At 46.7% G+C, this 23,805-nt stretch overlaps 1 protein-coding gene across 2 annotated transcripts in view; it reads left to right on the top strand.

The window, feature by feature from the left end:
* Window positions 1-23,805, top strand: part of dpy (dumpy) — a 386,475-nt gene that overhangs the window by 296,047 nt on the left and 66,623 nt on the right. For both annotated transcript variants that reach the window (XM_070093949.1, XM_070093948.1), the window contains 5 exons: window positions 4,872-17,750; window positions 18,336-18,539; window positions 19,735-19,886; window positions 22,603-22,801; window positions 23,143-23,361. In XM_070093949.1, the coding sequence (XP_069950050.1) occupies window positions 4,872-17,750; window positions 18,336-18,539; window positions 19,735-19,886; window positions 22,603-22,801; window positions 23,143-23,361 (13,653 nt within the window). The remainder of the gene's footprint in view (window positions 1-4,871; window positions 17,751-18,335; window positions 18,540-19,734; window positions 19,887-22,602; window positions 22,802-23,142; window positions 23,362-23,805) is intronic.

The raw sequence follows: 23,805 nt of genomic DNA, 5'->3' as shown, positions 1-23,805 counted from the left end.
AACTGGTCCCACAGCCCCAGGACTTCCTCCACTGGTAGAGGAGCCAAAACGTCCACCAACAGAACCACCTGTCACACGTCCTCCTCCACCTGTGATAGTTCCTCTAGTACCTGTTGCTTGTGAGAACAATGATGACTGTGACATGGACAATTCATGCTTAAACATGATGTGTTATAATGTTTGTAGTCTTGGGGTTTGTGGTGAAGAAGCTGATTGTAAAACTGTAGATCACCGACCAGTGTGTCTTTGTCAACCTGGAACAACGGGAAACCCACAAGAAGGTTGCAAAGCTGTTTCAACTGAAAGCCCTGTCATTATTACAGAGCGTCCCATTGCAGACATTACTCTAGATATAGAAAAACCTATCCAACCAATTATTGGTCCAAGTACACCACCACCATTACCTTTAGTTGAAACTCCAATACGTGTAACAACAGAACCTCCTGTTATATTGCCTCCTCCAATACCAGCTGCTCCACCAAATGCCGTAGGTTGTGAAAGTACTGATGAATGTCCGGGAGAAAACAGTTGCATCAATCGCCTGTGCCTGGATATGTGCCATCCTGGCCTTTGTGGTGAGGCTGCTGACTGTAAGACTGTGGAGCACAGACCCACTTGTGTATGTCCACCAGGCACAACCGGCAATCCAACACGCAAGTGCATGGCTCTTTCTACTGAGATTCCACTTACCCACAGTCCAATGGCAGGTACTACAGTCCTACCGCCTGGTGAACCAGTAATACCAACATCAGGTCTCTCATCTCCTGCTCCTCCACCTCTAGCTGAACTGTCAACAACAAGACCACCAGAACCAACTAGTCCAAGACCACCTCCTCTACCAATTATTCCACCTTTAGTCATTGCTTGTGAGAATAATGATGACTGTGCTTCAGACAATTCATGTATCAACAACCTTTGCTATGATGTGTGTAGTCTTGGACTTTGTGGAGACGACGCAGAGTGTAAAATTGCCAGCCATCGTCCAGTTTGTAGCTGTCCTCCAGGAACCACAGGAGATCCTTTACATGAATGTATTTCTATACTTGCTGAAAAGCCTATTGGCCCAGAGCCTCCCATGGCTGAAATTATACCAATCAAGCCTGGGGACCCAATACATCCAGTAACTGGACCAACAAGCCCTGGTGCACCACCACTGGTTGAGCACCCAAGTCCAAGACCCACACTACCTCCAGTGACATTGCCACCACCACCACCCACACCTGGTCCCCTTCCTGTAGGATGTGAAAGTTCTGACGAGTGTCCATTTGATAATTCCTGTGTTAATAAATACTGTTTTGACATTTGTCATCCTGGTTTTTGTGGAGAAAATGCAGACTGTCAGACAGTTGGACACCGTCCCACTTGCACCTGTCCAGTAGGAACCACAGGCAATCCAAATGTCAAGTGCTCAGCTCTTGCTGTGGATGATCTAGTTCCAGTCCGTCCTCCAATTGTTGGAGACAGGCCTCCTGCAGAGGAGACACCCATCCATCCAATAACTGGTCCCACAGCCCCAGGACTTCCTCCACTGGTAGAGGAGCCAAAACGTCCACCAACAGAACCACATATCACACGTCCTCCTCCACCTGTGATAGTTCCTCTAGTACCTGTTGCTTGTGAGAACAATGATGACTGTGACATGGACAATTCATGCTTAAACATGATGTGTTATAATGTTTGTAGTCTTGGGGTTTGTGGTGAAGAAGCTGATTGTAAAACTGTAGATCACCGACCAGTGTGTCTTTGTCAACCTGGAACAACGGGAAACCCACAAGAAGGTTGCAAAGCTGTTTCAACTGAAAGCCCTGTCATTATTACAGAGCGTCCCATTGCAGACATTACTCTAGATATAGAAAAACCTATCCAACCAATTATTGGTCCAAGTACACCACCACCATTACCTTTAGTTGAAACTCCAATACGTGTAACAACAGAACCTCCTGTTATATTGCCTCCTCCAATACCAGCTGCTCCACCAAATGCTGTAGGTTGTGAAAGTACTGATGAATGTCCGGGAGAAAACAGTTGCATCAATCGCCTGTGCCTGGATATGTGCCATCCTGGCCTTTGTGGTGAGGCTGCTGACTGTAAGACTGTGGAGCACAGACCCACTTGTGTATGTCCACCAGGCACAACCGGCAATCCAACACGCAAGTGCATGGCTCTTTCTACTGAGATTCCACTTACCCACAGTCCAATGGCAGGTACTACAGTCCTACCGCCTGGTGAACCAGTAATACCAACATCAGGTCTCTCATCTCCTGCTCCTCCACCTCTAGCTGAACTGTCAACAACAAGACCACCAGAACCAACTAGTCCAAGACCACCTCCTCTACCAATTATTCCACCTTTAGTCATTGCTTGTGAGAATAATGATGACTGTGCTTCAGACAATTCATGTATCAACAACCTTTGCTATGATGTGTGTAGTCTTGGACTTTGCGGAGACGACGCAGAGTGTAAAATTGCCAGCCATCGTCCAGTTTGTAGCTGTCCTCCAGGAACCACAGGAGATCCTTTACATGAATGTATTTCTATACTTGCTGAAAAGCCTATTGGCCCAGAGCCTCCCATGGCTGAAATTATACCAATCAAGCCTGGGGACCCAGTACATCCAGTAACTGGACCAACAAGCCCTGGTGCACCACCACTGGTTGAGCACCCAAGTCCAAGACCCACACTACCTCCAGTGACATTGCCACCACCACCACCCACACCTGGTCCCCTTCCTGTAGGATGTGAAAGTTCTGACGAGTGTCCATTTGATAATTCCTGTGTTAATAAATACTGTTTTGACATTTGTCATCCTGGTTTTTGTGGAGAAAATGCAGACTGTCAGACAGTTGGACACCGTCCCTCTTGCACCTGTCCAGTAGGAACCACAGGCAATCCAAATGTCAAGTGCTCAGCTCTTGCTGTGGATGATCTAGTTCCAGTCCGTCCTCCAATTGTTGGAGACAGGCCTCCTGCAGAGGAGACACCCATCCATCCAATAACTGGTCCCACAGCCCCAGGACTTCCTCCACTGGTAGAGGAGCCAAAACGTCCACCAACAGAACCACCTGTCACACGTCCTCCTCCACCTGTGATAGTTCCTCTAGTACCTGTTGCTTGTGAGAACAATGATGACTGTAGTATAGGTGATTCTTGCATCAATATGCTGTGTTATGATTCGTGCAGCCTTAACTTGTGTGGCGAAGATGCTTACTGTCAGAGTTTCAACCATAGACCAGTTTGTGTGTGTCCTCTGGGAACTACTGGAGATCCTCAGATTAGCTGTAAAGCTATTACTACTGAAAGGATTACTGTTCTTCCTCCATTGACAGAAAGTCCGCTGCAACAAGATGATATTTCCATACGTCCTCTTTCTGGTCCAACTTCAGAAATGACACCTCCGATTGCAGAACCTCCATCCAGTAGACCACCAGAGTTGACCTCAGCCCCACCTGCCCCAGTGCCAACACCTCCACCTATACTTGTAGGATGTGAAAGTAATACTCACTGTCCCTATGATAATACCTGTGTAAATCGGTATTGTCTTAACATGTGCACTCCTGGTCTGTGTGGAGAGAATGCTGACTGTAGAACTATTGGTCATAGACCATCATGCTTTTGTCCTCCTGGAACAATGGGTAACCCAACAGAACACTGCAGTGCTCTGATGACTGAAAGACCTAGCACGGTATCCCCTATGTCGCAGTTGCCACACCCACCAGATGATCCCTCTATCACTCCAGTGCAAGGTCCTACCACTACCCCACTTCCCCCACTGGCAGAGATTCTAACAATTACACCACATGAACAACCTCTGCCACCACCTCTGCCCAATCCAATTGTACCAGAAATTGCAATTGCCTGTCAAAATAATGATGACTGCACTATGGACAACTCTTGTATCAACAACCTTTGTTATGATGTGTGTAGCCTTGGAGTATGTGAAGACAACCTTAGATGTAAAATTGAAAACCATCGTCCAGTGTGTAGCTGTCCTCCAGGAACAACTGGAATTCCTTCACAGCAGTGTGTGTCTGTACACACAGAAAGGCCTATCAGCCTACATCCTCCCATAGCAGAAATTATGCCAACCCAGCCTGGGGACCCAGTACATCCAATAACTGGTCCGACAAGTCCTGGTGCACCACCACTGGCTGAACATCCAAGCCCCAGACCCACACTACCTCCAGTGACCCTACCACCACCACCACCACCACCACCCACACCTGGTCCCCTGCCTGTGGGATGTGAAAGCTCTGATGAGTGTCCATTTGATAACTCCTGCATCAACAAACTCTGTTTTGACATATGTCATCCTGGTTTATGTGGAAAAAATGCAGACTGTCAAACTGTTGGCCACCGTCCCACTTGCACCTGTCCAGCGGGAACCATAGGGAATCCTAATATCAAGTGCTCAGCTCTTGCTGTGGATACACCAGTTTCACTCCCTCCTCCAGTTGTTGGAGACACACCTCCTGCAGAGGAGATAACATTCCATCCCATTGCAGGTTCTACAGCCCCAGGACTTCCTCCTCTGGTGGAGGAGCCAAGACACCCACCTACAGAACCACCTGTCACACGACCTCCTTTACCTTCCTTACTTCCTTCTATTTCTGTAGCATGTGAAAATAATGATGATTGTGATTATGATAACACTTGCCTTAATATGCTCTGCTATGATGCATGCAGTTTGGGGATTTGTGGTGAATCTGCAGATTGCAGAACTGTTAGTCATAGACCTGTGTGTCTTTGCCCTCCTGGCACAACTGGAAATCCACAAATCAGGTGCAAAGCTTTACTTTTTGAAAGTTCAACAAAAGTGCCTCCTTTTGCCGAGGTGCCGCTTACACCTCAAGAGTCAATTCGTCCAATTTCAGATACAACTTCGCGACCCCCACCAATTGCAGAAATGCCTCATCGTAGACCTCCAGTGCCGACCACTTCTCATCCAACTTTGATCCCTTCACCACCTCCAATCATAGTTGGATGTGAGAAGAATGATCAATGCAACTTCGACACCACATGCATCAATCGTCTCTGCACGGACATCTGTACTCCTGGGTTGTGTGGCAAGAATGCTGAATGCCATACAATTGGTCATCGACCGATATGTTTATGTCCAGCTGGTACCACAGGTAACCCCACACAGGGTTGTCTCTCTTTAGTAACAGAGAAACCTCTGACTGATTTACCTATAAAAGGAACACCTCACTCTCCAGAGTATGATCCTCCACATCCTATCACTGGGCCAGTCACAATGCCACTTCCTCCATTAGCTGAGACACATACAACAAGACCTATACAAACACCAACAACAACGCCTATACCACCTCCAATTGTCCCTCCCATTGCAATTGCATGTGAGAACAGTGATGACTGCACAATGGATAATTCCTGCATCAATAATCTCTGTTATGATGTATGCAGCCTTGGAATTTGTGGCGATGACGCAGAGTGTAAAATAGGATCTCATCGTCCAGTTTGTAGCTGTCCTCCAGGAACAACAGGAGATCCTTTGCATGAATGTGTGTCTTTACTCGCAGAAACAACTATCAGCCCACAGCCTCCTATAGCAGAAATTATTCCAACCCAGCCTGGAGACCCAGTACATCCAATAACTGGACCGACAAGTCCTAGTGCACCACCACTGGCTGAACATCCAAGCCCCAGACCAACACCACCTCCAGTGACACTGCCGCCACCACCACCACCCACACCTGGTCCCCTGCCTGTGGGATGTGAAAGTTCTGGTGAGTGTCCATTCAATAATTCATGTGTCAACAAATTATGTTTTGATATATGTCATCCTGGATTTTGTGGAGAAAATGCCAATTGTCAAACAGTTGGACACCGTCCCACTTGCATCTGTCCAGTAGGAACCACGGGCAATCCTAACATCAAGTGTTCAGCTCTTGCTGTGGATACACCAGTTCCTCTCCCTCCAGTTGTTGGAGACAGACCTCCTGCACAGGAGATAATCATCAATCCAGTCACTGGTCCCACAGCCCCAGGACTTCCTCCACTGACAGAGGAGCCAAAACACCCACCTACAGAGCCACCCATCACACGACCTCCTCCACCTGTGATAGTTCCACTACCTGTAGCTTGTGAGAACAATGATGATTGTGACATGGACAATTCATGTCTAAACATGATGTGTTATGAAGTTTGTAGTCTTGGGGTTTGTGGTGAAAAATCTAATTGTAGGATAATCAGTCACAGACCTGTATGCCTTTGCCAACCTGGAACAACTGGAGATCCACAAGAAGGCTGTAGAGCTATTTTAACTGAAAGACCTATCATCGTTGCTGAACGTCCCATTGCTGACATAACTCTAGACAGAGAACAACCTATACAACCAGTTGTTGGTCCAAGTACACCCCCACCATTACCGCTAGCTGAAGCTCCAATACCTCATACTACGGAACCTCCTGCTCCACTGCCTCCTCCAATACCAACTGCACCTCCAAATGCCGTAGGTTGTGTTAGTAGTGATGATTGTCCAGTTGAAAACAGCTGCATCAATCGCCTCTGTTTGGATATATGTCATCCAGGTTTTTGTGGTGAAGCAGCTGACTGTAGGACTGTGGGACACCGCCCTTCTTGTGTGTGTCCACCAGGCACGACTGGCAATCCAACAGAGAGGTGCATGGCTCTTGCTACTGAGATAGCTGTTACCCACAGTCCAATGGCAGGTATAACAGTCTTCCCTCCTGGTGAGCCAGTAATACCAGCATCAGGTCCTTCATCTCCTACAGATCCTCCTCTAGCTGAACCACCAACAAGAAGACCGCCTGAACCAACTAGTCCAAGACCACCACCTCTACCAATTATTCCACCTCTTGTCATTGCCTGTGAGAACAATGATGACTGTGCTTCAGACAATTCTTGTATCAACAACCTCTGCTATGATGTGTGTAGCCTGGGGGTTTGTGGAGATGATGCAGAGTGTAAAATTGCCAAACATCGTCCAGTTTGTAACTGTCCTCCAGGAACAACAGGAGATCCTTTACGCGAATGTGTGTCTTTAGTTGCAGAAAAACCTATCAGTCTAAAGCCTCCAATAGCAGAAATTGTGCCAACCCAGCCTGGGGACCCAGTACATCCAATAACTGGACCAACAAGTCCTGGTGCACCACCACTGGCTGAACACTCAAGGCCTAGACCCCCACTGCCTCCAGTGACACTACCACCACCACCACCACCACCCACACCTGGTCCCCTGCCTGTGGGATGTGAAAGTTCTGATGATTGTCCATTCGATAACTCCTGTGTAAACAAACTTTGTTTTGACATTTGTCATCCTGGTTTATGTGGAGAAAATGCAGACTGTGAAACGGTTCGACACCATCCTACTTGCACCTGTCCATTAGGAACCACAGGCAATCCAAATGTCAAGTGCTCAGCTCTTGCTGTGGATGATCTAGTACCACTACCTCCTCCAATTGTTGGAGACAGGCCTCCTGCAGATGAGATAGCCATCCATCCAATAACTGGTCCCACAGCCCCAGGACTTCCTCCGCTGGTAGAGGAGCCAAAACGTCCACCAACAGAACCACCTGTCACACGTCCTCCTCCACCTGTGATAGTTCCTCTAGTACCTGTTGCTTGTGAGAACAATGATGATTGTGACATGGACAACTCATGTTTGAATCAGCTTTGTTATGATGTCTGTAGCCTTGGCATTTGTGGTGAAAAAGCTGAATGTGTGAGTATAAATCACAGACCAGTGTGTCTTTGTTATCCCGGAACAACTGGAGATCCACAAGAAGGCTGTAGAGCTATTTCAACTGAAAAACCTGTCATAACTACTGAGCACCCCATTGCTGACATAACTGTTGATAGAGAAAAACCTATACACCCAGTTGTTGGTCCAAGTACATCCCCACCATTACCGCTAGCTGAAGCTCCAATACCTCACACTACGGAACCTCCCGCTCCACTGCCTCCTCCAATACCAACTGCACCTCCAAATGCCGTAGGTTGTGTTAGTAGTGATGACTGTCCAGTTGAAAACAGCTGCATCAATCGCCTCTGTTTGGATATATGTCATCCTGGTTTTTGTGGTGAAGCAGCTGACTGTAGGACTGTGGGACACCGCCCTTCTTGTGTGTGTCCACCAGGTACGACTGGCAATCCAACAGAGAGGTGCATGGCTCTTGCTACTGAGATAGCTGTTACCCACAGTCCAATGGCAGGTATAACAGTCTTACCTCCTGGTGAGCCAGTAATACCAGCATCAGGTCCTTCATCTCCTACAGATCCTCCTCTAGCTGAACCACCAACAAGAAGACCGCCTGAACCAACTAGTCCAAGACCACCACCTCTACCAATTATTCCACCTCTTGTCATTGCCTGTGAGAACAATGATGACTGTGCTTCAGACAATTCTTGTATCAACAACCTCTGCTATGATGTGTGTAGTCTGGGGGTTTGTGGAGATGATGCAGAGTGTAAAATTGCCAAACATCGTCCAGTTTGTAACTGTCCTCCAGGAACAACAGGAGATCCTTTACGCGAATGTGTGTCTTTAGTTGCAGAAAAACCTATCAGTCTAAAGCCTCCAATAGCAGAAATTATGCCAACCCAGCCTGGGGACCCAGTACATCCAATAACTGGACCAACAAGTCCTGGTGCACCACCACTGGTTGAACACTCAAGGCCTAGACCCACACTGCCTCCAGTGACACTACCACCACCACCACCCACACCTGGTCCCCTGCCTGTGGGATGTGAAAGTTCTGATGATTGTCCATTCGATAACTCCTGTGTAAACAAACTTTGTTTTGACATTTGTCATCCTGGTTTATGTGGAGAAAATGCAGACTGTGAAACGGTTGGACACCGTCCTACTTGCAACTGTCCATTAGGAACTACAGGCAATCCAAATGTCAAGTGTTCAGCTCTTGCTGTAGATGCACCAGTTCCTCTCCATCCTCCAGTTGTTGGAGACAGGCATCCTATAGAGCAGATAATCATCCATCCAATCACAGGTCCCACAGCCCCAGGACTTCCTCCTCTGGCAGAGAAACCAAAACATCCTACTACAGAGCCACCTCTCACACGACCTCCACCACCTCCGATAGTTCCTCTAGTACCTGTTGCTTGTGAGAACAATGATGATTGTGACATGGACAACTCATGTTTGAATCAGCTTTGTTATGATGTCTGTAGCCTTGGCATTTGTGGTGAAAAAGCTGAATGTGTGAGTATAAATCACAGACCAGTGTGTCTTTGTTATCCCGGAACAACTGGAGATCCACAAGAAGGCTGTAGAGCTATTTCAACTGAAAAACCTGTCATAACTACTGAGCACCCCATTGCTGACATAACTGTTGATAGAGAAAAACCTATACACCCAGTTGTTGGTCCAAGTACATCCCCACCATTACCGCTAGCTGAAGCTCCAATACCTCACACTACGGAACCTCCTGCTCCACTGCCTCCTCCAATACCAACTGCACCTCCAAATGCCGTAGGTTGTGTTAGTAGTGATGACTGTCCAGTTGAAAACAGCTGCATCAATCGCCTCTGTTTGGATATATGTCATCCTGGTTTTTGTGGTGAAGCAGCTGACTGTAGGACTGTGGGACACCGCCCTTCTTGTGTGTGTCCACCAGGCACGACTGGCAATCCAACAGAGAGGTGCATGGCTCTTGCTACTGAGACAGCTGTTACCCACAGTCCAATGGCAGGTATAACAGTCTTACCTCCTGGTGAGCCAGTAATACCAGCATCAGGTCCTTCATCTCCTACAGATCCTCCTCTAGCTGAACCACCAACAAGAAGACCGCCTGAACCAACTAGTCCAAGACCACCACCTCTACCAATTATTCCACCTCTTGTCATTGCCTGTGAGAACAATGATGACTGTGCTTCAGACAATTCTTGTATCAACAACCTCTGCTATGATGTGTGTAGTCTGGGGGTTTGTGGAGATGATGCAGAGTGTAAAATTGCCAAACATCGTCCAGTTTGTAACTGTCCTCCAGGAACAACAGGAGATCCTTTACGCGAATGTGTGTCTTTAGTTGCAGAAAAACCTATCAGTCTAAAGCCTCCAATAGCAGAAATTATGCCAACCCAGCCTGGGGACCCAGTACATCCAATAACTGGACCAACAAGTCCTGGTGCACCACCACTGGCTGAACACTCAAGGCCTAGACCCCCACTGCCTCCAGTGACACTACCACCACCACCACCACCCACACCTGGTCCCCTGCCTGTGGGATGTGAAAGTTCTGATGATTGTCCATTCGATAACTCCTGTGTAAACAAACTTTGTTTTGACATTTGTCATCCTGGTTTATGTGGAGAAAATGCAGACTGTGAAACGGTTCGACACCATCCTACTTGCACCTGTCCATTAGGAACCACAGGCAATCCAAATGTCAAGTGCTCAGCTCTTGCTGTGGATGATCTAGTACCACTACCTCCTCCAATTGTTGGAGACAGGCCTCCTGCAGATGAGATAGCCATCCATCCAATAACTGGTCCCACAGCCCCAGGACTTCCTCCGCTGGTAGAGGAGCCAAAACGTCCACCAACAGAACCACCTGTCACACGTCCTCCTCCACCTGTGATAGTTCCTCTAGTACCTGTTGCTTGTGAGAACAATGATGATTGTGACATGGACAACTCGTGTTTGAATCAGCTTTGTTATGATGTCTGTAGCCTTGGCATTTGTGGTGAAAAAGCTGAATGTGTGAGTATAAATCACAGACCAGTGTGTCTTTGTTATCCCGGAACAACTGGAGATCCACAAGAAGGCTGTAGAGCTATTTCAACTGAAAAACCTGTCATAACTACTGAGCACCCCATTGCTGACATAACTGTTGATAGAGAAAAACCTATACACCCAGTTGTTGGTCCAAGTACATCCCCACCATTACCGCTAGCTGAAGCTCCAATACCTCACACTACGGAACCTCCTGCTCCACTGCCTCCTCCAATACCAACTGCACCTCCAAATGCCGTAGGTTGTGTTAGTAGTGATGATTGTCCAGTTGAAAACAGCTGCATCAATCGCCTCTGTTTGGATATATGTCATCCTGGTTTTTGTGGTGAAGCAGCTGACTGTAGGACTGTGGGACACCGCCCTTCTTGTGTGTGTCCACCAGGCACGACTGGCAATCCAACAGAGAGGTGCATGGCTCTTGCTACTGAGATAGCTGTTACCCACAGTCCAATGGCAGGTATAACAGTCTTACCTCCTGGTGAGCCAGTAATACCAGCATCAGGTCCTTCATCTCCTACAGATCCTCCTCTAGCTGAACCACCAACAAGAAGACCGCCTGAACCAACTAGTCCAAGACCACCACCTCTACCAATTATTCCACCTCTTGTCATTGCCTGTGAGAACAATGATGACTGTGCTTCAGACAATTCTTGTATCAACAACCTCTGCTATGATGTGTGTAGTCTGGGGGTTTGTGGAGATGATGCAGAGTGTAAAATTGCCAAACATCGTCCAGTTTGTAACTGTCCTCCAGGAACAACAGGAGATCCTTTACGCGAATGTGTGTCTTTAGTTGCAGAAAAACCTATCAGTCTAAAGCCTCCAATAGCAGAAATTATGCCAACCCAGCCTGGGGACCCAGTACATCCAATAACTGGACCAACAAGTCCTGGTGCACCACCACTGGTTGAACACTCAAGGCCTAGACCCACACTGCCTCCAGTGACACTACCACCACCACCACCCACACCTGGTCCCCTGCCTGTGGGATGTGAAAGTTCTGATGATTGTCCATTCGATAACTCCTGTGTAAACAAACTTTGTTTTGACATTTGTCATCCTGGTTTATGTGGAGAAAATGCAGACTGTGAAACGGTTGGACACCGTCCTACTTGCAACTGTCCATTAGGAACTACAGGCAATCCAAATGTCAAGTGTTCAGCTCTTGCTGTAGATGCACCAGTTCCTCTCCATCCTCCAGTTGTTGGAGACAGGCATCCTATAGAGCAGATAATCATCCATCCAATCACAGGTCCCACAGCCCCAGGACTTCCTCCTCTGGCAGAGAAACCAAAACATCCTACTACAGAGCCACCTCTCACACGACCTCCACCACCTCCGATAGTTCCTCTAGTACCTGTTGCTTGTGAGAACAATGATGATTGTGACATGGACAACTCATGTTTGAATCAGCTTTGTTATGATGTCTGTAGCCTTGGCATTTGTGGTGAAAAAGCTGAATGTGTGAGTATAAATCACAGACCAGTGTGTCTTTGTTATCCCGGAACAACTGGAGATCCACAAGAAGGCTGTAGAGCTATTTCAACTGAAAAACCTGTCATAACTACTGAGCACCCCATTGCTGACATAACTGTTGATAGAGAAAAACCTATACACCCAGTTGTTGGTCCAAGTACATCCCCACCATTACCGCTAGCTGAAGCTCCAATACCTCACACTACAGAACCTCCTGCTCCACTGCCTCCTCCAATACCAACTGCACCTCCAAATGCCGTAGGTTGTGTTAGTAGTGATGACTGCCCAGTTGAAAACAGCTGCATCAATCGCCTCTGTTTGGATATATGTCATCCTGGTTTTTGTGGTGAAGCAGCTGACTGTAGGACTGTGGGACACCGCCCTTCTTGTGTGTGTCCACCAGGCACGACTGGCAATCCAACAGAGAGGTGCATGGCTCTTGCTACTGAGATAGCTGTTACCCACAGTCCAATGGCAGGTATAACAGTCTTACCTCCTGGTGAGCCAGTAATACCAGCATCAGGTCCTTCATCTCCTACAGATCCTCCTCTAGCTGAACCACCAACAAGAAGACCGCCTGAACCAACTAGTCCAAGACCACCACCTCTACCAATTATTCCACCTCTTGTCATTGCCTGTGAGAACAATGATGACTGTGCTTCAGACAATTCTTGTATCAACAACCTCTGCTATGATGTGTGTAGTCTGGGGGTTTGTGGAGATGATGCAGAGTGTAAAATTGCCAAACATCGTCCAGTTTGTAACTGTCCTCCAGGAACAACAGGAGATCCTTTACGCGAATGTGTGTCTTTAGTTGCAGAAAAACCTATCAGTCTAAAGCCTCCAATAGCAGAAATTATGCCAACCCAGCCTGGGGACCCAGTACATCCAATAACTGGACCAACAAGTCCTGGTGCACCACCACTGGCTGAACACTCAAGGCCTAGACCCCCACTGCCTCCAGTGACACTACCACCACCACCACCACCCACACCTGGTCCCCTGCCTGTGGGATGTGAAAGTTCTGATGATTGTCCATTCGATAACTCCTGTGTAAACAAACTTTGTTTTGACATTTGTCATCCTGGTTTATGTGGAGAAAATGCAGACTGTGAAACGGTTGGACACCGTCCTACTTGCAACTGTCCATTAGGAACTACAGGCAATCCAAATGTCAAGTGTTCAGCTCTTGCTGTAGATGCACCAGTTCCTCTCCATCCTCCAGTTGTTGGAGACAGGCATCCTATAGAGCAGATAATCATCCATCCAATCACAGGTCCCACAGCCCCAGGACTTCCTCCTCTGGCAGAGAAACCAAAACATCCTACTACAGAGCCACCTCTCACACGACCTCCACCACCTCCGATAGTTCCTCTAGTACCTGTTGCTTGTGAGAACAATGATGATTGTGACATGGACAACTCATGTTTGAATCAGCTTTGTTATGATGTCTGTAGCCTTGGCATTTGTGGTGAAAAAGCTGAATGTGTGAGTATAAATCACAGACCAGTGTGTCTTTGTTATCCCGGAACAACTGGAGATCCACAAGAAGGCTGTAGAGCTATTTCAACTGAAAAACCTGTCATAACTACTGAGCACCCCATTGCTGACATAACTGTTGATAGAGAAAAACCTATACACCCAGTTGTTGGTCCAAGTACATCCCCACCATTACCGCTAGCTGAAGCTCCAATACCTCACACTACGGAACCTCCTGCTCCACTGCCTCCTCCAATACCAACTGCACCTCCAAATGCCGTAGGTTGTGTTAGTAGTGATGACTGTCCAGTTGAAAACAGCTGCATCAATCGCCTCTGTTTGGATATATGTCATCCTGGTTTTTGTGGTGAAGCAGCTGACTGTAGGACTGTGGGACACCGCCCTTCTTGTGTGTGTCCACCAGGCACGACTGGCAATCCAACAGAGAGGTGCATGGCTCTTGCTACTGAGATAGCTGTTACCCACAGTCCAATGGCAGGTATAACAGTCTTACCTCCTGGTGAGCCAGTAATACCAGCATCAGGTCCTTCATCTCCTACAGATCCTCCTCTAGCTGAACCACCAACAAGAAGACCGCCTGAACCAACTAGTCCAAGACCACCACCTCTACCAATTATTCCACCTCTTGTCATTGCCTGTGAGAACAATGATGACTGTGCTTCAGACAATTCTTGTATCAACAACCTCTGCTATGATGTGTGTAGTCTGGGGGTTTGTGGAGATGATGCAGAGTGTAAAATTGCCAAACATCGTCCAGTTTGTAACTGTCCTCCAGGAACAACAGGAGATCCTTTACGCGAATGTGTGTCTTTAGTTGCAGAAAAACCTATCAGTCTAAAGCCTCCAGTAGCAGAAATTATGCCAACCCAGCCTGGGGACCCAGTACGTCCAATAACTGGACCAACAAGTCCTGGTGCACCACCACTGGTTGAACACTCAAGGCCTAGACCCACACTGCCTCCAGTGACACTACCACCACCACCACCCACACCTGGTCCCCTGCCTGTGGGATGTGAAAGTTCTGATGATTGTCCATTCTATAACTCCTGTGTAAACAAACTTTGTTTTGACATTTGTCATCCTGGTTTATGTGGAGAAAATGCAGACTGTGAAACGGTTGGACACCGTCCTACTTGCAACTGTCCATTAGGAACTACAGGCAATCCAAATGTCAAGTGTTCAGCTCTTGCTGTAGATGCACCAGTTCCTCTCCATCCTCCAGTTGTTGGAGACAGGCATCCTATAGAGCAGATAATCATCCATCCAATCACAGGTCCCACAGCCCCAGGACTTCCTCCTCTGGCAGAGAAACCAAAACATCCTACTACAGAGCCACCTCTCACACGACCTCCACCACCTCCGATAGTTCCTCTAGTACCTGTTGCTTGTGAGAACAATGATGATTGTGACATGGACAACTCGTGTCTAAATCAGCTTTGTTATGATGTTTGCAGCCTTGGCATTTGTGGCGAAGACGCTGATTGTAAAACACTGAACCACCGGCCAGTGTGTTTGTGCCCACCTGGAACAACAGGGAATCCTCAAGTAATATGCTCTTCTCTTGTCACTCTCCCGCCAGAAACTGTTGGACCAATACCTGGGATAACTTCAGTTCCTCCTAGCGAGCCTGTGTTGCCAATTGCTGCATCTACTGAGGTCCCTCTCCCTCCGCTAGTGTCCATGCCTCCGGTTCACCCTGCTCTGCCAGAGCCTCCTGTTATTCCCTTTGTACCAACTCCTCCCCCTCTTCCCACTGGCTGCTCCAGCAATGATGAGTGCCCATTTGATAATACTTGTGTTAACCAGCTATGCTTTGATGTGTGTTATCCTGGATTGTGTGGTCATAATGCTAATTGTCAGACAACAGAACATCGACCTGCTTGTGTGTGTCCTAAGGGCACCACTGGCAACCCTACTATAGCCTGTATAGCTTTGGTCACAGAAAGCTCAGTTGAGCCTCTACCCCCATTGGTTCATTCTACTCCCCACCCACCCGAAGATATCATGGTGCCCATCCTTCCACCAACAACGCCAAGGCCTCCACCACTAGTAGTGATGCCCACTACAACACCTGAACCTTTACCACCTAGGCCTCCAATAACTCCTATTCTACCCCCAATTGTTATTGCATGCCAGAACAATGATGAATGTCCTGCAGACAACTCTTGCCTGAACCACATCTGTTATGATGTCTGTTCTCTAGGCATCTGTGGTGAGAATGCTGAGTGTCAGATCTTTAATCAACGTCCAGTTTGTGAGTGCCCCACTGGTACTAGAGGCAATCCTACAGAGGGCTGCCAGGCAATACATATGGAGCACACAACGCTGGCCATGCCCACCAAGGACACCCCATCACCAGTTGTAGATGTATCAGTCATACCAGTGGCAGCCCCTGACCACACTACTCCACTACCACTGTTTGAGCTGAGCAGTCCTAGGCCCTCTCCACCACCCTTTGTTACGCCGCCTCTTCCACCAACAGCTCCACCTTTTCCAGTTGGCTGCCAAAGTGCAGACGAGTGCCCATATGACAATTCATGTGTTAACCAACTCTGTCTCGACATATGTTATCCAGGCCTGTGTGGTGAAAATGCTGAATGTCAGACAAGAGCACATAAGATAGAATGCAAGTGCCCACCTGGGACCACTGGGAACCCAACTCTCAAGTGTTCTGCATTATCCGTGCTCCAGCCCACTATACCACAGCCTCCAATTAGTGGGGCTCACACCCCACTGTCACAGCAACCTCTGCAACCCATAGCTGCTCCAGACTCTACTACACCCTCACCAATGGCAGAGGTAACCACCACCAGGTCACCCGAGCCTTTTATTCCTGTCCACCCACCTCCGCCCATCATCCCACCAATATTAATAGCCTGTGAGAACAATGATAATTGTGACATAGACAACTCTTGCATTAACCTACTGTGCTACCCTGTTTGCTCTTTGGGAATTTGTGGAGAAAATGCAGAATGCAAATCCCTGGACCACCGAGCAGTGTGTATATGTCCCAGCGGAACTACGGGCAACCCACAGCATCATTGTCAGGCACTTGTGACAGAGGTGCCTCCCACCCTGCCACCACCTTTCAAGGAGATTCACCCACAACCCAAGGAACCCATCATGCCTGTGGCAGCCCCCACCTCGCCCACACATCCTCCATTGGTGCTGACACAGCCACCACAGGTGACAGAGCCACCTGCTTCTCCCCCTGCATTACCAGTCACTGATGGGCCTCTACCCATTGGGTGTACAACCAGTGGAGTGTGCGCGTTTGATGAGCAGTGTTACAACCGTCTTTGTGTTAAGGTATGCAGTGTGCAGCCATGCCAGACAGACTCTGAGTGTATTGCTCAGATGCACCAGGCTATATGTACCCCAGTTGTGGCTCTAACTGAGAAGCCTCAGTGTTTGCTGGATGAGCACTGCTTCAACACACAGGTGTGCACCAGTGGTGTGTGTAGGGAGGTCTGCCTTACCACCAACCCCTGTGCCCCTATGGCTGTGTGCACCGCTCATAACCATCGACCCATATGTAATTGTCCTCCGGGTTATATAGGAAATCCCTTTGTGGCATGCCGCCGCCCAGAGCCACCCACCCCACCACCCTACCAGCCGCCCACCACTCCACAACCCGAATGCCTCGTGGATAACGATTGTGCTTACAACTTGGCATGTCTCAACCAGCAGTGCCAAGACCCATGCCAGAGCAGAGATGTATGTGGCTTCAATGCTGAGTGCATAGTCACTGTTCACACACCAACATGTATGTGTAGTCCTGGCTACACTGGCAACCCATATGTAAGGTGCCGTCCACCCACTGCTCCCATCCTAACCCCAGCTCCACCCAGCCTCAAGCCTCAGTGCACTAGAAATGAGGACTGCCCTGCTGACCGTGCCTGCTACAGTGGCAGTTGCCAGAACCCGTGTGAGGTGGGCAAGCCTTGTGCACCTACAGCCCTCTGTGATGCCATCAGGCACCGCGCCCTGTGTTCTTGTCCCAGAGGCATGAGCGGTGACCCCCATCTTCAGTGCACCAGCAGTAAGATGTTTAGTGGCTTTGTCTTCCACTTCTTTGTCTTGTTCACGCATGCCAGAGCACGATGCATGTTTTCTCTTGTGCCTCTCATTTATTTCGTTTAGTCTGTGCTTATGCATATTTTTTAAGTTTGCATTGTTCATTTCTGCATCAAGGAGCCTGCATTGTTCAGTTGTGCATCACGAAGCCTGCATCGTACGACCTGCATCGTTCATCTTTATAAACTGCATTTTAAACTGTTTGCATCAATGAAATTTGCATTGTTCAGCATCGGTAAACTATACTTAAGCTTTTCTACTCTATGATTATACATACTTCTTTGTGTGTGTGTGTATATATATATATATATACAGTATATGCAATTTATGGCCATTACAAAATTTATTAGAAAGCTTATTTAACTTAAGGATCAATCAAGCTCACCAATGCTCCATCCCTTCCAGGACTCACTTAAAATATTAATGTCAGGTTGTAGAATACTTGTGAGTATTTACATGAAGGTTTGGTAAGTGGGTCCAGGGTAAGAGAGTGTTGGTGGTACATTCCAGTGGTCTTTGTCTAACTTGTTTTCTTGCCTTGCTGCCACAGTCGAGGTGTCCACTCCACAGCCTGAATGTTTAGAGGATGAGCGGTGCAGCGACACCTTGGCTTGCATCAATGAGCACTGCCAAGACCCCTGTGCCCTCTATGATAACTGTGCCCCAAATGCCGAGTGTCATGTCATTCGTCATAGGGCAGTGTGTTCATGCCCCGACGGTTACATTGGCAACCCTAACATCCAGTGTTTAGTGGGTAAGGTCGACAGTCACACTCAGTTGTACAGACCCAAAACTCACTCTTAACTAGTTTACCTTCTACCTTATCCAGTTTTATTTGATGTTATCCAGGTTACATGTCTCAGTCAGAGCATGTTGGAAGTCTCCAGTTCATCACCCAGGTAAATACTGTACGTTCAGTACCCAGGTTACACTGTATGTTCAGTACCCAGGTTACACTGTATGTTCAGTACCCAGGTTACACTGTATGTTCAGTACCCAGGTTACACTGTATGTTCAGTACCCAGGTTACACTGTATGTTCAGTACCCAGGTTACACTGTATGTTCAGTACCCAGGTTACACTGTATGTTCAGTACCCAGGGTACACTGTACCCAGGTTACACTATATGTTCAGTACCCAAGTTACACTATATTTTCAGTACCCAGGTTACACTGTATGTTTAGTACCCACCTAGTATCATCTTCACTTGCACAGAGCTGCTGTAGCCTACCCTCTTGACAGTAACTTAGACCATACCACTGAATCCACAGCATCACTTTTCAGACATCAAACATTGTATACTTATCTCTCTGCCACACAACTATATTCGGTATTGTGAATAACTTATCAACCCAGAGTGTGAGCCTGACTTGATATGTCTTTCATAGTAGACTAGACTGTGTCACCAGTCTAACCTTGACTAGTAACTGCTTCCAGATGTACACTGACAGAAAAATATTCATAACTGTTGACTTTAAATATTCGTAACAGTTGTTGACTTAAAATATTTTGTAGCAACTGTTGACTTAAAATATTTATATATTTGAGAAAATTACAAAGGTGTAATGCACATGCACAGTCAATGTACTATACTGTATTTAAGAAAGCTAATGACTGTAAAAAATATTAACAACCTCTGACCTTCTAACCACAGCTACTGACCTTATATAAGTTATATTACTTAGTGACTGTACTATATATGTGAACCAATGTCACTGACTATACATGAGGCTAGCACACACACACTTGCTTACTCTTACCTCTCTCACTCCACTCTCTCTTTCTACATTACTTTCACACATATACCAGTGCACTATGCACATATTAAAGTACACATGCACACGTCCATCCATCCACAAAAAGGATAACTAAGTCATATTTGGTGGTCCACAAGTACACACACATCTATCCATGGGAAGGATAACTAAGACATATTTGGTGGTTTACAGCTGGGTGTCGCTCAAATTCGGAGTGTCCTGTGCTCCATGCCTGCATCAACAGAGAGTGTGAAGACCCATGCAAGTTTGAGAAGTGTGGCCTCAATGCTGAATGTCGCTCTCTCAACCAGAGAGCCAAGTGCTACTGTCCCGAAAGCTTGTTGGTAAGTGCCTTGAGATGCTCTCGGTAAGTGTCTTGGAGTCTGGTGAAGTTCTCCCATGTTCATGAGAGATATTCTTGGTAAGTTCCTTGCTTCTGGTACTGTCCAGCTCTTTAACCCGTAACCGGTCCAAGCAGATCTACGTTCACATGCGTAGTGCTCCAGAAGTAGATCTACGTTTTTTTACATATTTTCAAATATAACAAAAAAAAAGTAGATCAAAGTTTTTACACATTTTCAAATGTACAAAAAAAAAAAAGATTACATACATACAGTGGACCCTCGCATAACGGACGCCTTGCATAACGGACAATCCGCATAGCGGACGCTTTGATCGCTAAAATTTTGCCCCGCATACCGCCCAAAAACCCGCTCAGTGGCCTTCGTCCGAGACGCGTCCAATGTGCGGCCTGAGCCAGCCTCATATGTTCCGCCGGTGGCATTATTTACCAGCCAGCCTCCGCGGTAACATTCAAGCATACAATCGGAATATTTCGTATTATTACAGTGTTTTCGGTGCTGTTTCTGGAAAATAAGTGACCATGGGCCCCAAGAAAGCTTCTAGTTCCAACCCTATAGCAATAAGGGTTAGAATTCCTATAGAAATGAAGAAAGAGATCATTGATAAGTATGAAAGTGGAGTGCGTATCACCGACCTGGTCAGGTTGTACAAGAAACCCAAATCAACCATCTCTTCTATTGTGGCCAAGAAAACGGCAATCAAGGAAGCTGTTCTTGCCAAAGGTTTAACTGTGTTTTCGAAACAAAGATCGCAAGTGATGGAAGATGTTGAGAGACTCTTATTGGTGTGGATAAATGAAAAACAGCTAGCAGGAGATAGCGTCTCTCAAGCGATCATATGTGAAAAGGCTAGGAAGTTGCATGAGGATTTAATTAAAAAAAGGCCTGCAACTAGTGATGATGTGAGTGAATTTAAGGCCAGCAAAGGTTGGTTTGAGAGATTTAAGAAGCGTAGTGGCATACATAGTGTGATACGGCATGGTGAGGCTGCCAGTTCGGACCACAAAGCGGCTGAAAAATATGTGCAGGAATTCAAGGAGTACATAGAAACTGAAGGACTGAAACCTGAACAAGTGTTTAATTGTGATGAAACAGGCCTGTTCTGGAAGAAAATGCCAAGCAGGACCTACATTACTCAGGAGGAAAAGGCACTCCCAGGACATAAGCCTATGAAAGACAGGCTTACTTTGTTGATGTGTGCCAATGCTAGTGGTGATTGCAAAGTTAAGCCTTTATTAGTGTATCACTCTGAAACTCCCAGAGCGTTCAGGCAAAAGAATGTCCTCAAGGATAATTTGTGTGTGCTGTGGAGATCAAACAGTAAGGCATGGGTCACTAGGGACTTTTTCTATAACTGGTTACACCATGCATTTGCCCCCAATGTCAAAGATTACCTAACTGAAAAGAAATTAGAACTTAAGTGCCTCCTGGTGTTAGACAATGCCCCTGGTCATCCTACAGACGTGGCAGAGCGACTTTATGGGGACATGAGCTTCATTAAGGTGAAGTTTTTGCCTCCTAATACCTCTCCTCTCCTGCAGCCCATGGACCAGCAGGTCATTTCCAACTTCAAGAAACTGTACACAAAAGCTCTGTTTCAAAAGTGCTTTGAAGTGACCACAGACACTCGATTGACTCTAAAAGAGTTTTGGAAGGATCACTTTAATATCCTCAATTGTGTAAACCTTATAGGTAAGGCTTGGGAGGGAGTGACTAAGAGAACCTTGAACTCTGCTTGGAAGAAACTGTGGCCAGAATGTGTAGACAAAAGGGATTTTGAAGGGTTTGAGGCTAACCCTGAGAGGAGTATACCAGTTGAGGAATCAATTGTGGCATTGGGGAAGTCCTTGGGGTTGGAGGTTAGTGGGGATGATGTGGAAGAGTTGGTGGAGGAGGACAATGAAGAACTAACCACTGATGAGCTGATAGATCAACTTCAAGAGCAAGAGGCCAGACCTGGGGAAACTGGTTCAAAGGAGGGGAGAGAGAAATTGAAGGAATTGCCTACTTCAAAGATTAAGGAAATGTGTGCAAAATGGCTTGAAGTGCAAACCTTTTTTGATGAAAATCACCCTCACACAGCTATTGCAAGCCGTGCTGGTGACTGTTACAATGACAATGTTGTGAACCACTTTAGACAAATCATAAAGGAACGAGAGGTACAGGCCACTATGGACAGATATGTTGTGCGAAAGAAGTCCAGTGACTCTGAAGCTGGTCCTAGTGGCATTAAAAGAAGAAGGGAAGTAACCCCAGAAAAGGACTTGCCTCCTCAAGTCTTAATGGAAGGGGATTCCCCTTCTAAACACTAACACTCTCTCTCCCCTCCTCCCATCCCATCAATCATCACCAGATCTTCAATAAAAGTAAGTGTCATGTAATTGTGCATGCCTTTTTCAGTTTGTGTGTACTAAAATTAACATTTTTTTGTGGTAAAAAAATTTTTTTTTAATACTTTTGGGTGTCTTGCACGGATTAATTTTATTTCCATTATTTCTTATGGGGAAAATTCATTCACATACCGAACATTTCGCATAACAGCCAGCCCTCTTGCACGGATTAAGGTCGCTATGCGGGGGTCCACTGTATTTTCAAATGTTGAAAAACATATATATACGTTTGGATCGTTTACGGGTTAATAAGGTTAATTTGAAGTTTATGGATTGATGAAGTTAGTGACGGTGTGTCCACCTCCCAGGGTGACCCATACGTGCGGTGTGAGAGACCAGAGTGTACCAGTGACCCTGAGTGTCCATCATGGCTGGCCTGCATCTCCCAGGAGTGTCGAGATCCTTGTAACTGTGGACCAGGAGCCCAGTGTCGTGTCATCAACCACCGTCCATTGTGTACCTGCCCTCCAGACCATCAAGGAGACCCCAATGTTCAGTGTGTACCCAGTAAGTACTCTTCCTTCCCCTGCCCTCTACTGCTCCTCTCTTGTTATCTAACACTGATGTGTTTTAGTGATATTTAGCCAGTTTGATAAGGCAAGTTTAGGGTGGTCAACTTTATTGCCCATAAGAGGAAGATAGCCAGAATGGGATTAAAACACTAGCATAAGCTTACTTCATTCACTTGCTCACTGATTACACAGATAAATATATTTAATCCCTTGGTGTATCAGTACTAAAAAACTGTATCATTGATTTTTCCTAAATTTGGCCCACTTCTGTAACCTTACTTCAGCAAAACTCACCATTCTTGCCATATTGCTATAACGTGGATTGTGGTGCCACAGAGCCAGCATTGGAACCATCGTACAAGGAGTGCCAGACAGATGGTGAATGCCCCAGCAAGATGGCATGCTTTGACGGCCGTTGTGATGACCCTTGCCAGGTGATCAATCCCTGCGGCACTAATGCCAAGTGCCATGTCATCGACACACTTCCCTTCAGGACGATGACCTGCGAGTGTCTGCCAGGCTTCACTGGCAATGCCTACGTTGAGTGCACATTACGTAAGACTTGAATGTTGCTGTGTCTGCTTAACACTAAATTACAGCATCTTGCTTCATTTTCATATATAAAGAGGCACAGGTTTTACCTCGGAATTTCCATGAAAACATAATGAATTACTGTACTTGCATTTCTCACATGTATTATAAAACGTGGTTTCAACTTACTCTCCTGTGCTAGTGATTGACTACAGCTGTAAATGTGAGGTCTTTGATAGCTAGTAGAATAACAGCACCTGTAGATATTAACTAGTTACTCAGTACTATATGTGCTTAATTTGTGTTCTCAGCATTGACAACTGAGCTCAACACATCATGAGTAAAATAATACTTAAATTCCTTATGGAGCTTACTTAAGTAGAGTCGTAGAGATGAGACACCTGTTAGATGTAATATTCTAGAAGCACCTGTTATACGTTACTACACTGCATCTACTCCTGCATTAAC

Source organism: Cherax quadricarinatus, chromosome 44 (assembly GCF_038502225.1).
Source record: "Cherax quadricarinatus isolate ZL_2023a chromosome 44, ASM3850222v1, whole genome shotgun sequence".
NCBI lineage: Eukaryota > Metazoa > Arthropoda > Malacostraca > Decapoda > Parastacidae > Cherax > Cherax quadricarinatus.
The sequence above is the reverse complement of the archived record's forward strand: the minus strand, read 5'-3'. Positions and strand labels throughout refer to the sequence as shown.